At 40.1% G+C, this 15,173-nt stretch overlaps 1 protein-coding gene across 6 annotated transcripts in view; it reads right to left on the bottom strand.

Moving 5' to 3' along the window:
* LOC131061733 (gamma-tubulin complex component 2) overlaps positions 1-15,173 on the bottom strand; it is a 188,189-nt gene that overhangs the window by 27,219 nt on the left and 145,797 nt on the right. For 5 of the 6 annotated variants that reach the window (XM_057995545.2, XM_057995547.2, XM_057995546.2 and 2 more), the window contains 7 exons: positions 13,919-14,002; positions 2,372-2,446; positions 2,096-2,269; positions 1,867-1,992; positions 1,644-1,751; positions 1,440-1,502; positions 1,160-1,234 (listed from right to left, as the gene is read on the bottom strand). In XM_057995545.2, the coding sequence (XP_057851528.1) occupies positions 1,160-1,234; positions 1,440-1,502; positions 1,644-1,751; positions 1,867-1,992; positions 2,096-2,269; positions 2,372-2,446; positions 13,919-14,002 (705 nt within the window). The remainder of the gene's footprint in view (positions 1-1,159; positions 1,235-1,439; positions 1,503-1,643; positions 1,752-1,866; positions 1,993-2,095; positions 2,270-2,371; positions 2,447-13,918; positions 14,003-15,173) is intronic. The other variant, XM_057995548.2, reaches the window with a different exon arrangement.

Here is a 15,173-nt window from a genome sequence, read left to right as displayed (position 1 = left end):
CGTATGATAGGTTTTGAATTTTTAAAGGTATGCTTATGACCAGGAAGCAGGTAAGGTAGAATCTACATAAACTAAAATAAAAATGGAAAAGATAACAAAAAAAGTGGAAAATGAACACACAGATTCATTCCCTGTGAAAGATTATCAAAATGAGAAGAATGCAACTAGGATTTAATAAATGGAATGCAGTCTAACATAAGAGAAAGCCACATCCACATAGGGTGACTCGGATCAAAAAACAACCTATCACTTCATCCCAAATGTAACAAAATAAACATGTATATGTGAAAGGAAGTATTTCTCACAACCAAAAACACAATTAAGAATGAGTGCAAACTGAGCATCTGAACAATTAACAGCGTAAAGAATAAGAACAGAGGTTCATAAAAGGAATTGAACCTATAAAAGAATTACTGTTTGAAGTAGATACTCAGCAACCTTCTCCATCAGACGTAGTATCTAGTGTGGTATTTGTAAATAATGCTACATATATCAGGCTAGTGTTTGATTATGCTAAGTATAAAGCGTATTCTTTTGATGCTTTCATAGATAGTGGAGCCCAATGTTCATTTGCCCAAACCCAGGTCTTGCCTCCAGAATTTTGGAAACCCCATCCACTAGTCATCTTTAGTTCTATTACTGATAAAAAACTAAAGCTTCATAGATATGCACCTAGTCTCCCTGTTATCATCGAGAACACTTTGTTCTAGGCAGATTGCATAGAATTCAATTATGTGAAAGCAGATGTGATCTTAGAAAATATTTTCTTGTTAGAACACCAACCCTTTGTCCAGACTACGAGTTAAATTTGTCTAAACTCTAAACCAATTTCACAAAGTTGCTAAAGTTCCAACTTTAAAGAAAGCTAGTCATAAGATCTACTAGGTGTCAGAAGATTCATTCGAACATTTGTGATTTTGAACATGTGTGAAAGAGAGAACATTTATCTTAGTTCTGGCACCTCTTTCAATTTTAATCCATAGTTATATGGCAGTTTCTTCTAAAACTAGACACAAGCAGAAAAAGTGAGAATTTCAAGATGACCTAAAGATATCATATAAAGCTCAAAATGTGGACATTTTCTTCATTATCATCATGTAATAACAGATAGAATGCCCATATTATCTTACACATCTGTACAGAGACCATGTTTGCTTACCTGCAAGATTTCTGGCCAAAGAAGAAGGCATTCCTTCTGACATTTGTTGAGGAAAAAATCATGTTGCTGCATTACCTGAAAGATGCTCACAATTATGAAGACCACTCAAAAGTTACAAACTTGTTCCAAAATGAATATAGATCATATAATTTATCTTTCACCACATTCAACAATAGAAAGTGAATGATGGATATGTCTATAACACATTCAACAATAGAAAGAGAATGATAGATATGTCTATAACACATTCAAAAGAGCCAGGCAAAGATCTGATTTGAACCTCATCTATACTCTCCGTATTCTGTAGCTTGTCACACATAACGTGCCAATTGGGCTCAAGAACCTGTTGGTAATGCATGCATTTTAGTAATACTTATTTAAGCCATAAATTATGAATTGAAATTTTAGGTGATCATTAAAATTTGAAACAAAGTAAACCAAGATTGAGTTATTTACTTAACAAATATGCATATTTTTATCACACCTCAAATGTAAGATAATGCACCAGACTTTGCATGAAATGAAGCATGTTTTGGCAAAGCACATAAGAGCCTGAAATTGTTGTTCCAAGTGAATTCACACCACGAGTTCCCTGTCATGCATTCATACAAACAAATAACATTGATGATTGATGATTGTCGAAGAAATTACCAAAGACAAGAAAGGATGAAAATTACAAATTAAACATTAACAAAATGAAGACACACCTGATGGGCTTGCCATGTCCCACAAAGCTGACGTTGTACATGTTTACAGTGGAAAAGAAGACGGAAAATAAGCTGATATTTAGTAAGAACCTTTTTTGATAGTATAAGAGACAATGGCCACGGTACCTGTACATACACAATTTACAGGCAGAAAAGATTAACAAATTTCTCAAGATATTATCCAAAAATCCATGACATGTTAGATTTATAAACTTCTATAGCAACTAACCTTATAATCAAGGGTAAAAGTCTCCAAGCCAGTAACACTGATTGAATCCGATTGGTTACTAATATCTGAACTGGATTTGTCACCTTCTAAAGGCTCTGCGTCTGTGTTTAGGTCTGACATGCCATTACCCATTTTCTTCATGGCATCCAATTGAACTAGCAATGAGGTTCTTTCCTGTATTCAGAATGTGAAAACTTTGAAAAAACTCCACACTAAATCTGTGTCAGATTGCAAAACATTTCAGAAGAATGAAATTTAAGAAAACAAATTTCATACCACACAGCAGGTGAGGTCCTCGTGAAAGGGATCAGTCGCAGCAATCGATGTTCGTAGGGCAAGATCCAGTAAAGACTGTTACAAAAGAAAATATTATACGACAAGGTAAAGGCTGTGACTATCATTCTATTTTGAAGTCAAAATTAGGTGAATAGCAAAACAGATTTGAATTATTTGTCTGCATTTGTAAGATAAATAACAGTAAGAAAATAAGCTGGCCAAATACCAGAATACACAGAATTTACATGTTCTCATATTTTTACAGATAAAAGTAAATAGGATAGCTTAACTCTCACCGTAGATTATCATTATCTAGAATTTCTAATGGATGTTTTATAATAATCAATGAATTTCACATAAAATCACTGTTTATATCTCATTCCATTACGTTATATGTTAAAAGTTGATTCTTTTCGCACCACTGCATAAAACTATCACTTTAGCGTTGGAAATAGAACCTAGTCATTGCTTTTGCTCTAGTGTATATTCAACAATCCTCTACCACTTTTGATATCTCAGATTCTCAATCAATGTTTGATCCTGCTTACCTAAGGCTTGCTCCTTTGGACTGGTGACCATTTTCCATTCTTTGCTAGAATTTGACAAACTATGTCTATCTATAGACCCTAATAGAATATTTTGTGTTTGTGGTATAGGTTGTTTAATTGCTTTGCGAAATTTAGGGATAGAATGCAAATGTCTGACAGTTTTCTCATACAAATTTGATGCCAAAATATGAATGGCAGCAACCATAAACACAAATATGGAGCATTCTTAACATAGTGCTGAAATAAATTTCTGTTTCAATTGATTAACAAATAACAGAGATTCTATTGCAATAATCACATTTAACAATAAATTCTGTCCTTTTTACAATTAGAGTGGCTTGCTGGTTGTAGAAACTCCTGTTTTGCTGGCATTCATAACATCTGACTGTGAACAAAGTTTGTATGAAATGACCGACTCTGCACTTCAAACAACAATTGGTAGCCTCATGACCCCATTTATTGTCATGTATATATTATTCATTCTTCATCACCTTAGTTCAACTCTATCCAGCAGGTTCAACAAAATGACAGTCACTGGTATCAGCTTCCAGCTTAACTCAAACCTTTGAAACCCTCACATCCTCCTGCTCAAACACCATAAACTAGTCAAAATATCCACTTACATTCTTCCTGCAACTTCCCAAATGCCTGTCGCTGCCTTCCAAACACCAATGTGACTCTCTGGATTCCTCATGCGACCTCTGGAATGCCAAACATGAACCCATGCAACCCCCAAAATGCAAAACGGGACCTCAACAACCTCCAAAATGTCAAATGTGACCTCTACAATGCAAAACACAACCTCAACGATCTCTAGAATGTCCAACATGAGCCTTCAATCACCAATGCATCCTCAATTCTATAATGAACCACCCAAAACTTTTTAACCAAGATATTGCCACTTTCACAAGTTACGATGCATAGGGATTTCATCAAAAACTTTGCATATAATCCGCTATGAGCTATTTCTTAGTGGAAACGCTCAGGGTTGCTGCTACTAAGATTTAGAATCATAAATTCAACACAAAAACCATAACATTGTCTACAGATCTCACATGAGCATTTCGTCAAACAATTTGCATTTCAGTGTTATATTGGTAGAGCATCTTAAATGGCCATCAAAACCCATATTTCCAATATAAGTACTGAAAGTACTTTTCTTCTCACTCAAATTTCTCAAATATAATATTCTGATGAACATATAAACTGCTGAAGCAATTGTGCTATAGAAAAATTATTGATATCATAAATAAGCAGATATTCTTGAGACTATTTGCTGACCTTACTGCTGACATTGAAACATCCACATCAGCACTCATTCCTCATACTTTAACTGCCTTAATGGGCTGTATGGCACCCTCCTCGTGATGTAAGGCTCCCTAAAGAAGGTTCGGAAATCATTTATAAGCTACGACTTCCTTAAACGAGGTAAGGATAGATATTAATAATCCTTTAAAAGGCTACTTTGAAGTAGCCAAGAGGCTTTTAAGCCTTCTAACAGCTTTGATCCTACTTTGTAATTTATTAAATGGTACAGCCACTTCTAGGCATTACAAATGGCATGGCTGGAAGACTGATCCAGCTCCTCAGAAATTTAAGAATTTTAATATGTTTTATCATAGCACAACTCACTGCAATATCATGTATCTATATTCACTCTCACACACAATAGCGACAAATTTCTTATTTGTAAGCAAATCTAAATAAATTTGTACCTAGGATTCCAATTCCGGCATCCATTCATAAAATCCATGTTTCTCCATAAGTACAACTGTGAATTCTAAATGAATTCACCCAATATTGGTTAGGAAAGATCTCTCACTTCCGAAACCAATCTTTGCCTAAGGGTTTTCGTCCTAGGGCTGTAGGAATCTGTATAGCTCCACAACTAGGGTTTTTCAGAAAATATCAAATGCCGAGAATGCCCAAATGAATCTCCTCATCCTCCTTTTATAATTCCACAAGGAACTTTTCAGAAATCAATATTTTAAAATCACTTTTAAAACAATAATAACTTTTGCTACTTTAAGTGACTTTAAAAACCAATTAAATATTTAACATAAGTTGTATTTTACTTTTTTACTTTTTTGACAACTTTAACATTTAATTATTAAATTATTTTATTGCACATCCAACCAAAGATGCAGAAAACAATAAAATAGCCCAAAAGTGAATTCTAATTATGCCAGCACACTCCGAAGCTCATTGGAGATGCAACTTAATTAAAATTTATTTCCAAAAATGGAATATTCCTCCAAGAAGTTTAGAATGAACCCAAAATGACAAAACTACCCCCAAAAAAGCATCAGCAAACTCATCTTGATCCCCTGAACAGTACACCATTAACTGAACTCCATTCTAACAAGGATGTCACTCTCAAAGAAAGTTCGAGCTTCTGAAGATGTTGGAATGGCCACAAAAATGGGGGCATTACGAATTTGCTCAGCTTGCTAATAAATCTACTACTGGAATGTATGAAGGATATCTCTGGAAGGTAGTCAATCCATTCACTTCTCTTGTTAACACTCTTTGCAAATGGTGCCCAACTTTCCAAATTCTGATATTAGTACCAGTTCTTCCATATATTTAAAGGACATGACTTATGAGAAATTTATTTTCACCAACAAAACTTCCATAAATTTATACCTGTAAATCTTTGACACCAGAAAAGATAATTGTTGGAAATATTGTCATTGATATCAAGGGCACTCAGTTGAAGAAGTTTGTCCTTGGTGTCAAAGGTGAGAATGTATGTGTAAGATCTGTCATCATTGGATGTTGTCATTACGGTCAAATGACAACATTCAGTAAGCTGTTTCTTGTAACCTTGCGCCTATAAAACAGGCATATTGCTTTGTATTTCCAACTTCAAAATAGGATGCCAAAGGGTGTATGTAGCTGCATTTGCACACAATGGAAACACAAAATCAGCATAGAAGAAATCTCTTTATATTGTAAACATTCTATTTGTCAATACATTGAATGGCTTTGTCATTTTTTCTTGCTTTTTTCCTGTAAGGCTTCCACAAGGTAAACCTTGTGTTAATTGTGTATGCAGTTGCTTCAATTTTTAGTGCATATAGGATTTTGTTAGCATAACTCATCTCTAAAGTTTATCAGTAATCCTTTATTTCCTTTCACTTGGTATCAGAGCTTTGTTTGCTAAGATCCATGAGAGGGAGGCCAGTAAACCTTGTGTTAATTGTGTATGCAGTTGCTTCAATTTTTAGTGCATATAGGATTTTGTTAGCATAACTCATCTCTAAAGTTTATCAGTAATCCTTTATTTCCTTTCACTTGGTATCAGAGCTTTGTTTGCTAAGATCCATGAGAGGGAGGCCAGTAAACCTTGTGTTAATTGTGTATGCAGTTGCTTCAATTTTTAGTGCATATAGGATTTTGTTAGCATAACTCATCTCTAAAGTTTATCAGTAATCCTTTATTTCCTTTCACTTGGTATCAGAGCTTTGTTTGCTAAGATCCATGAGAGGGAGGCCAGCTTGGCCCTGTGAAAATATTGCTTTTAGTGGGAGCTCTACATGGGTGAATCCAACTTTTGAGTTAGGGGTAGAATTTTAATTAAAACCTACCTAATAACTTGAAAAACATTCAAACCATTAAAAACCTTGAACTATCAAAGAAGACGATGAACCATGGGGCAAGAAAACTGTTGATTGAAGTTGGACATCGTCAAAAAGAAAGCATCTAGAGTAGCAGAACTGTATGACCTGCTTTAGAGAATCAAGTAAACTGAGGCTCTCAAGCATCAATGTGTCAGTCTACTGACTGAAAGCTACAATTCTAAACTAAAAATAGGAAAAACAGCAGGACAGATATTGTCATCGCAAGGTAGAGAGCTAAGTTGTACATTACAAAAAAAAATAGAAAGAAAAAGATCCCTAAGGACCTATAGGGTTAGATATTAAATAGAAATGGACAGCCAATTGAGCATGCTAGATTGACTGAAAAAGCATGCAGAGGAAAATGAAATGTCAAAGACATGTAATCATCCACCTTCCATTTTTGACCATTCATTTTCATACGATGTTTGTGACTAAACTGCCACTTAAATAAATGTGTAACCACCATAGCAGTTTTTCCCATTTGGAAAGAAAAGGACAGGTAAGAAGAGAAAATGGATACAATACACAGGTGTTGGGCATCAATGTGAAACAAGAGCAAGTTCAAGATAAGACAAAATGGTCCAAGGTCTGACAAATGAGAAGTAGCTGAACTGGGCTGGCAGCAGGCAATGGGCATGTGGTATTTCTTTGAAGAAAAAGATCAAGGAGTCATCCATAAAAGTAAATTTGAGAACTTGGCAATTTCAGGTGTTACCAATTCCCAGCCACAATATAACATTCAGCCCAGCACGTTCTTTAACAGATATTCGAGAATTATGACAGAAATGAATTGCAGCAGTTATAACAGCAATAGATAGCATTGAATGGTGATAGCAATAACAAGACAATGGCTATGGATTGCAACAGCTTAATTAAAACCACAATAATGTACATCTAAATATATATCAAAGGTTATTATCTCAGGTGAGGTTTTCAAAGATGCCACTTGAAACATGATTAACAGTTATAACAGCAATAGATAGCATTGAATAGTGATAGCAATAACAAGACAATGGCTATGGATTAACAACTTAATTAACTCAATTTTGTCCAGCAACATAATGAAGCAACTTGGGGCTTACTATCATGTAAAATAAACCCAAGTGCCACTGTCTACAAATGGGGTGTTTTCGAATTATTAGATTCATCATGTATTAGGCCAAACACCAGGACTATCTTCGATGGTCCCCCAATGTCAGTACTACTTATACAGCTTGGGGTAAGGGTAAATTGTGAGCTAATTTGGTTCTTTTCATGGCTGCTAAGACAAATATTATTTCAATGCTGAAGTAGCTAATTCTTAGGGAGTTTTGCACCTAGGAGGAATTTTATCTACATAATGAAGCATTTGTTAGTTCTACCAATCAATCAACCTTCAAAATTAACTCCAAGAAAATGCTTTCCATGCCTGTGCTACTTAACCAATTGTGGATTATCCCTTGTAACAAAATTCTTTTAGACAAAAAATTGTGAGGAAGAGATATGCATACTAGGAAAAAGTAAAATTATGCTGCCTCCAATAATCATAATTAAAAAAATTGAATACAACAAATTTTACCTATACATGTGCCTTCATAATTCTGAAAAAACAAAACCCTTAATGCATTTGTTGTGTACCTTTGAATACACAGCATACCTCTTATTTTCATCTATTCCAGTCATATCAGTCGATAGAAGTCTAAAGTGTAAAATAGAATTCAAATTATATTTCTAAAAATAATTCTTGAACCCAGCTTATTTTATAGCATCCATTTTGTGTCTGAAAACCATTCCCAACATTTTTTTGTATTACTATAAGTTTTGTGTGATCCATTGTATAAGAAGAGAAAAAAATTATTTAGATTGATGTGTGTCGCACCATTGTTAATCCTTGGAATAGTGTGTGTTGGCGGCAATATTGTACACGGAAATAAAACTAGTTAATTAAGTTGTAATTGTCTTGGTTAGTTGCCAACCGCAGGCTAGTAGTTGCGGTGCGACGGTTGGCGCTCGCACCCCCTCGGTACCTTTAAATACTTCCGAATGTAACTTGTGAGGAAAAAACAATTAGGAATGAAATAACATCTCTTACACTTGTCTGATATCTATGGCGTTATCATTCTGCATTCAGTGTTTTATCCGTGTACTTTAAGTTATTCACCCGAGAGGGCAAACATTTGGCACCGTTGCCTAGACGTACTCGAGAACGGAAGACGCGCATGGCGCACGGACACAATGGGCCTACCTGTTGGTGAGATTAACCCAGAGACCGACGACGCGCAAACGGAACAATCATCGTGGGACGCAGAGCGTGATGGCAAGAGGCAAAGGGGAAATTGAACCTTGTAATAATCCCAGCACAATGTTGAGATAAATTGTGGCCGAAAGGAAAAAAAATAAAAGTTTTTTTTTTGTGTACATGGCGTGCGCTTGCTATGTACGGAAGTGATTTATGCCCAATGTATTAAATAAAGATAGAAATAAAAAAGCAGAAACGGACGAGTGGGAGGCCGCGCAGAGGGCCTTGATTCTAGAGCAGCAAGAAGAACGTAGACGGAGGCTGAGGCAACTTGCCGAAGGACGACCTACCAAAGGGTGGGTGGCCCGAGGGGAAACAAGGAGGTGTCACGGAGGGTGCATAAGCCGACGGAAATTTCTACGCGTCGCCAGAACACCGTAGGGTGCGGAGCCACAAAGAGTTTCTGGAGGAAACAAGGTTAAGGAGAGATCTAGTCGAAGAGACCCAGGATCGGTTCAGAAACTTATCCCTTACACCACAAAGTGAGGATCACCAAAGGGAGCCAGGAGTGGGTGGGGGTGACAACGAAGGGGAGGATAACCGTACGATAGGTGCCACACTCGGCAGGCAAAACACTGTACCTCCAATCACCCACGCAGGACACACCACCGGCACCAGAGGGACCGGAGGGAGCGGCGCAGGGGCACAAACACAGCCACCGCCACCTCCAAGAAGACGACCCCCAGTGATGGCGAGTAAACAAAAATTGCCGAAGTTCAATGGCGACGGGAAGGAAGATCCCGTCCGCCATTGTCGAACGTGCGAAACCATATGGTCAACGAACGGTGTTACCGACCAAGACGAATAGGTAACACAGTTCCCAGCAACTTTAAGGGGAGTAGCCATAGACTGGTACTCACACATGGATAAGGCCAAAGTCGACACATGGCCAGACCTGAAGAAGGAGTTTGAGATAGAGTTCCGCCTCCTGAGAGATGACAACGAAATAGTCGCCGAGATCTATGGAACGAAGTAGAACAAGAACGAGACTGTCCAAGCCTATAGTCGGTGGCTGAAGGAACTATTGGGAAAAATGGAGAGTCAACCAGCAGATGGGTTGAAAAAGCGATGGTTCGTGGAGGGACTAAAGCATTCCCTCCGAAAGAAGATGAAAATTGTTCCACCTTCATCGTACGAAGACGCATACAATAGAGTGATGGATCTCGAGAGCGAGACCAAGACATCGAAGAAAAAGAAGAAGGATAGCTCGTCCGAGGAGGATGACTCGTCACAGGGAAGCAGCAGCGACAGCGAGGCTGGCAAATGGATGCAAGCGCTCCAGAAAGACATGGAGCGAATGAGGAGGGAATTCAAAACAATGAGAAACACCGGTCGGACCGAAGGGGAAATATGGTGCACTAAGTGCAAAGAGGAGGGGCACACAAAGGATACTTGCCCGAAGAAGGCATTCTGCGAGATTTGCCAAGTGATGGGACACTCCACCAAGGAGTGCCCATACAACATGAAAACCCGAAGTACGCAAATGAGCCAAGTGTTGTTCACGGAGCAAGCCACAACATCCACACCAACGGGTACGGCCCAGCAAACCAACACAACGGCATCATTTGGAGGTTACCGGGACAACAGACGCGGTGGCGGAAGGAATAGCAACAATAACAATAACGGAAGCCGTATCCAGTATGACGCCAAGGGCCGGCCAATTATCCAATGTAGGGCCTGTAATCAGTGGGGGCACTTCGCCCGTGATTGCACGAAGGAAGCCACCCCTCAGCACCTCTGCTGATGGTGTGGGCCAGGCGACCATGAGGACGCAAATTGCCCACAAGCAGGGGTTAATCTCCTCAACATTAAGAAGGCTGAGAAGACTGGTGAGAAAGAAGTACTGGTGATCACCCGCACCTAGACGAAAAAAGCCACTTATCCCGACCCCTGTACGGAGAAGGAGAGATTACGGGAGGCAAAGGCCAATATTGAACGCGAGATGACAACCGAACAACGAGACAACGAGGTGGCGAGTAAATCATCCCGTACGGAAGCGGAAAATAACATCATTGGGCAGATATTGCAGATGGAGGTACTCATGAGAATACAAGACCTCCTGGAGACCATGCCGCAGCTAAAAACGGCTATCTTAAACTCTGTACCCTCACAGGTGAAAATGAGGGAGGTCGTGAGCCCCACAGCCAACCCTGCGTTAAGGGAGGTCCTAAGCCCCACTGTCGATCCCATGTTGTTGGTAGTCAACAGCGGACGCCAACCGGCGATGGTAGAGATGGGCATACTGGGGACTACCTTGACAGACACTATTGTGGACGGAGGGTCCGGAGTAAATGTACTCCCAGAAGCCACATGGAAAAAATTGGGAAAGCCTACGTTGTGGCCCCCCACGTTCAACCTACTAGGGGCAGATCAACATGGGATTAAACCCCTTGGTACCCTCATGGGCCAGCAAGTGATGATTGGCACGCAACCATTCGTACTGGATTTTGTAGTAATTCCCCTGAAGTAGAAAGGGTATGACGCCATTCTCGAGCGTGGGTGGCTCATTGTAGCAAAAGCAAACCATAACTGGAAGCGGAATACTCTTTCCTTGGAAAAGGTGGGGAGGAAGTACATGATTGATCTCCGTACGCAGATGGTGAGTGAGGAGTTGGCATCCTCCTCCGACTCGGAATCTGAAGGAGGCCAGTTGGGGGAGAGCGGAGACGGACACCGCATGGAGCCTAGTGACGAAGGGGTGTTAGAACTGGAGGCATGCTCAGGGGACGACGGGGACTCCTTGAATGGCCTCTTCCATTGGCAAATGGGAGATTATGAATTATTTACACCCTCCTGCAATGTATTGAGCATGGAGGAAGAACCAGATGTATTTCCCCCAGAATATGGCGAGTACAAGGAAGGGAGGGCCTCGGTGATCGAGACACCGGCACACCAATTCCCGAAGGGGGAGCCCATTAAATACTAGGAAGCCAATTTAAAGGAGACAAACCTCGGGGGGATGAGTGACCCCAAGATCATCCTTGTCGGAGATGACTGGAATCTAGTGCTGAAGGCTGCAGCCTTCAAAATTTTTATTATTATTCTTCTTCTTATGTACGGGAAGGAGACTGTGGTCCCTGTAGAATTTGTGGTTCCAAGTCTTCGGATGGCCATCAAAAATAGACTTGCCACCAATGGGTCCAAATTGAAACCCTACCACAACAAGCACGCGGGGGACCCGAGAGGCCGAAAGGACACCCGAGAATCCGAAGGGGGACCCGATAGGATGGAAGGGGACTCGAGAGGCCAGGCAGGCGACTTGAGAGGCACGGGACCAACGCGGGAGACTCTTGGGCGAGGAAAACGTAGAAGGATGAAGGGCGATCCCAGAGACAGGGGACCCGAGCCGAAGACTCTCTAGACAACTAAATTAGAAATAAAAATAAAATAAAAATAAAATAAAAAAACGTACAGTCCGTATGACAACCGTACCGTACGACGAAAAAAAAAAAGAAAAAACGTGGGGCCATCATACGGTGACTACACCGACGGTGGTTACACCGACGGTGGTTACACCAACGATGGTTGCCACTGGCGGTGAATGCCAGCGTGCGGCAGTTGCCGCCGGCGGTGAATGCCACCATGCGGCGGACACCCGCACACATAAAAGCCCCGCATAAGTCCGCACACTCAAAGGAGAAGAAATAAAAACCCCGCACAAAGAAAGACACGCACCCACGTCAAACAAAAAACTAACGAAGAGAAAAAAAGGAGAGACGCGCACAGCAACGCAGCACCACACAAACAAACACAGCCGTACGGTGGAGGGGTGTTGACCGCACGGGAAGGTGGCCGTACGATTGGAGGTGTCAGTGCTGTTGTTAACCGTACGAGGAGGTTGTTTGGCCGTGGTGCCATCGGGGACATTACAGAGGAAACAAAAAAATAAAAAAACAACGACAACGACCAGATTGAAATATTATTCGATGACATCTGGAGCTAGGACCCCGCGAGGGGCGCTGCCCCAGACCCCAGTTTATTTTTGAGCTACAGTACACTTGTTGGAGTTGGGCGAAGGGCATTAGAGATGTCACGGGAAGTGTTGTGGTTGTCCGTACTGTGAGAAAGAAGCTTGCAGCTAAGCATTGGCGGGGAAGCCATAAGCCGATAAGCCGTAGAGGGAGACGGATTTGGAGGTTGGGAACAAACAGAGTTTGAGGGAAGGCATTGCAGGTCCACGCAGTTGTATGACACCAGGGAGTTATTCAGTTCAGTTATTCGCCTTTGGGGAGTGTGATGGAGGATTTGAGGTGTCTCCTAGCCTTTGTGCCAGCGGGTTGTGGCCACCTCCAGGCAAGAATGGTACGCTTTGAGGAACTTGGAGTATGTCTCGGTTGGACGTGCGGTTGCCTTGGTGGATGCACAGAGGGCTCGGGAGGAGCTGACCACCAGGTTGGAGGCAGGAGTAGCGTGAGACTCAGCTCAGCGTACCCAGGAGTTGGATGCTGAGAGGGCAGCGCGGGTGGCTATCGAGGACAAATTGGCTAGGGAGACAATATCATTTGAGTAGCAGTTGGTGGAGGCTGAGACTGAAACGCGTGTTTTGCAGACAAGTTTGGTTTAGGCACAGGAGGATTGTGAGGTCAAAGGAAGCACTAATGGTGAAATCCGCACTTGAGCATAGGATGGTAGCAGAAAAGGGTTTTCAAGCGAGGACGCAGCAGGTGTATAAGTTCCAGGCTCGACTGGCATCAGCAGTTCTATTTAATGTCATCTCTATTTTGTATTAAGTCGTCCGGAGACGACTTCTTTTCTTTTGGGGGGAGTGATGTTGGCGGCAATATTGTACACGGAAATAAAACTAGTTAATTAAGTTGTAATTGTCTTGGTTAGTTGGCAACCGCGGGGTGGTAGTTGCAGTGTGACGGTTGGCGCTCGCACCCCCTCGGTACTTTAAATACTTCCGAATGTAACTTGTGAGGAAAAAACAATTAGGAATGGAATAACATCTCTAATACTTGTCTGATATCTATGGCGTTATCATTCTGCATTCAGTGTTTTATCCGTGTACTTTAAGTTATTCACCCGAGAGGGCAAACAGTGTGTTCCAAAAAAATATTAGATATTTCTTAAAATTTACAGAGGTGAAGTGATATACCTGTAGCTTCTCTACTGATATTGCAGCTGGCTTCTTAGCAAGCTCATCTCGAGCTATATCCATGAAGTGAACAAGGAAATCACCCTACAATCAATGACAAACACTATCAGTTATTTGAAACCAAATTCAGTCAAATGATGAAAATTAGAAGCCTGCAAGTTGTAAGTTGATTGCACAACTTATTTTATGAAATATAGGTTGAACTTGAGACCCAAGGGAAAATGTTTTATGATTCTCTTGGTGTTACAAAAAGGATATAACAACAGAATATCAACTTCCTTGAACATGTAATCACTAGCTGCAGCATAGCATGCGCTTTGCTTTAGATCTTTGTGGACCCCAAAAGGGGAAAGCAAAACAACAGTTGTGGCCATTGGAAAGCACCAGCTCTCAAACATTTTTGGATTTTACATACTTAAGCAATATGAAATCCAAACAACTCACAGAAGGAGACTTACTAAGAACCCAAGAATTTAATCAGGAGCTCTGGCAATAAGAGACTGCAGGAATATTGTATGGGGAAAATATTGTGCAGAAGAAGCTTTTGAGAATAAATAGATTATAAAACACTGAAAAAAGGAAGAGTTTGATTTCTGTAAGGAATTAAATTCCAAGGTAAGAGATAGATCAATTAAGGAAAGCACATGCACATAATACAACACGAAATAGAATGCAGATGGCAGGCAAAGGAAAGTTCAATAAAAACAATTGATGTATAATCTCAGAAAGAGAGATTTGATGGCTAATTGATGTGGTAAACATAAAGAATAAGCTCTATACACAGATAACCACAACCATGAATCTCTATCGAATATGGGGAAGAAATACATGGTATACTGAGATAAGTTTAAAATGTTATCTCTGCCAAAAAAAAGAGATGATATCATTCATAGTTCTTACTTAATACCAAATTTTATCATTGTTTAACATACATCTTGTATCACACTAAAGATATCTGAATCCATCTCTTCAATATAGTTCCACAAATTAGATGAACCAGCACCTGGATGAAGAAATTATAGTTCCATGAAGATTTAACCAAAAAAAAGTGGCATCAAACCCCTGATATGAATGAAAGGAACCCAGGTTAGTGGAAACAACTTACTACACCAACCTAAGTGGAGGTGATAGTGCAAAAACTTTTGTTAAACCCTTATCAGTTACATTGTTAGATGCACATTCATTTAACTTAATCAAAAGCACAAAACAAAATAAATCATAACAGCAGATATACAAGGGAAAAACCCTTTCGAGA

This window comes from Cryptomeria japonica, chromosome 3 (assembly GCF_030272615.1).
Source record: "Cryptomeria japonica chromosome 3, Sugi_1.0, whole genome shotgun sequence".
Taxonomy (NCBI): Eukaryota; Viridiplantae; Streptophyta; class Pinopsida; order Cupressales; family Cupressaceae; genus Cryptomeria; species Cryptomeria japonica.
The sequence above is the reverse complement of the archived record's forward strand: the minus strand, read 5'-3'. Positions and strand labels throughout refer to the sequence as shown.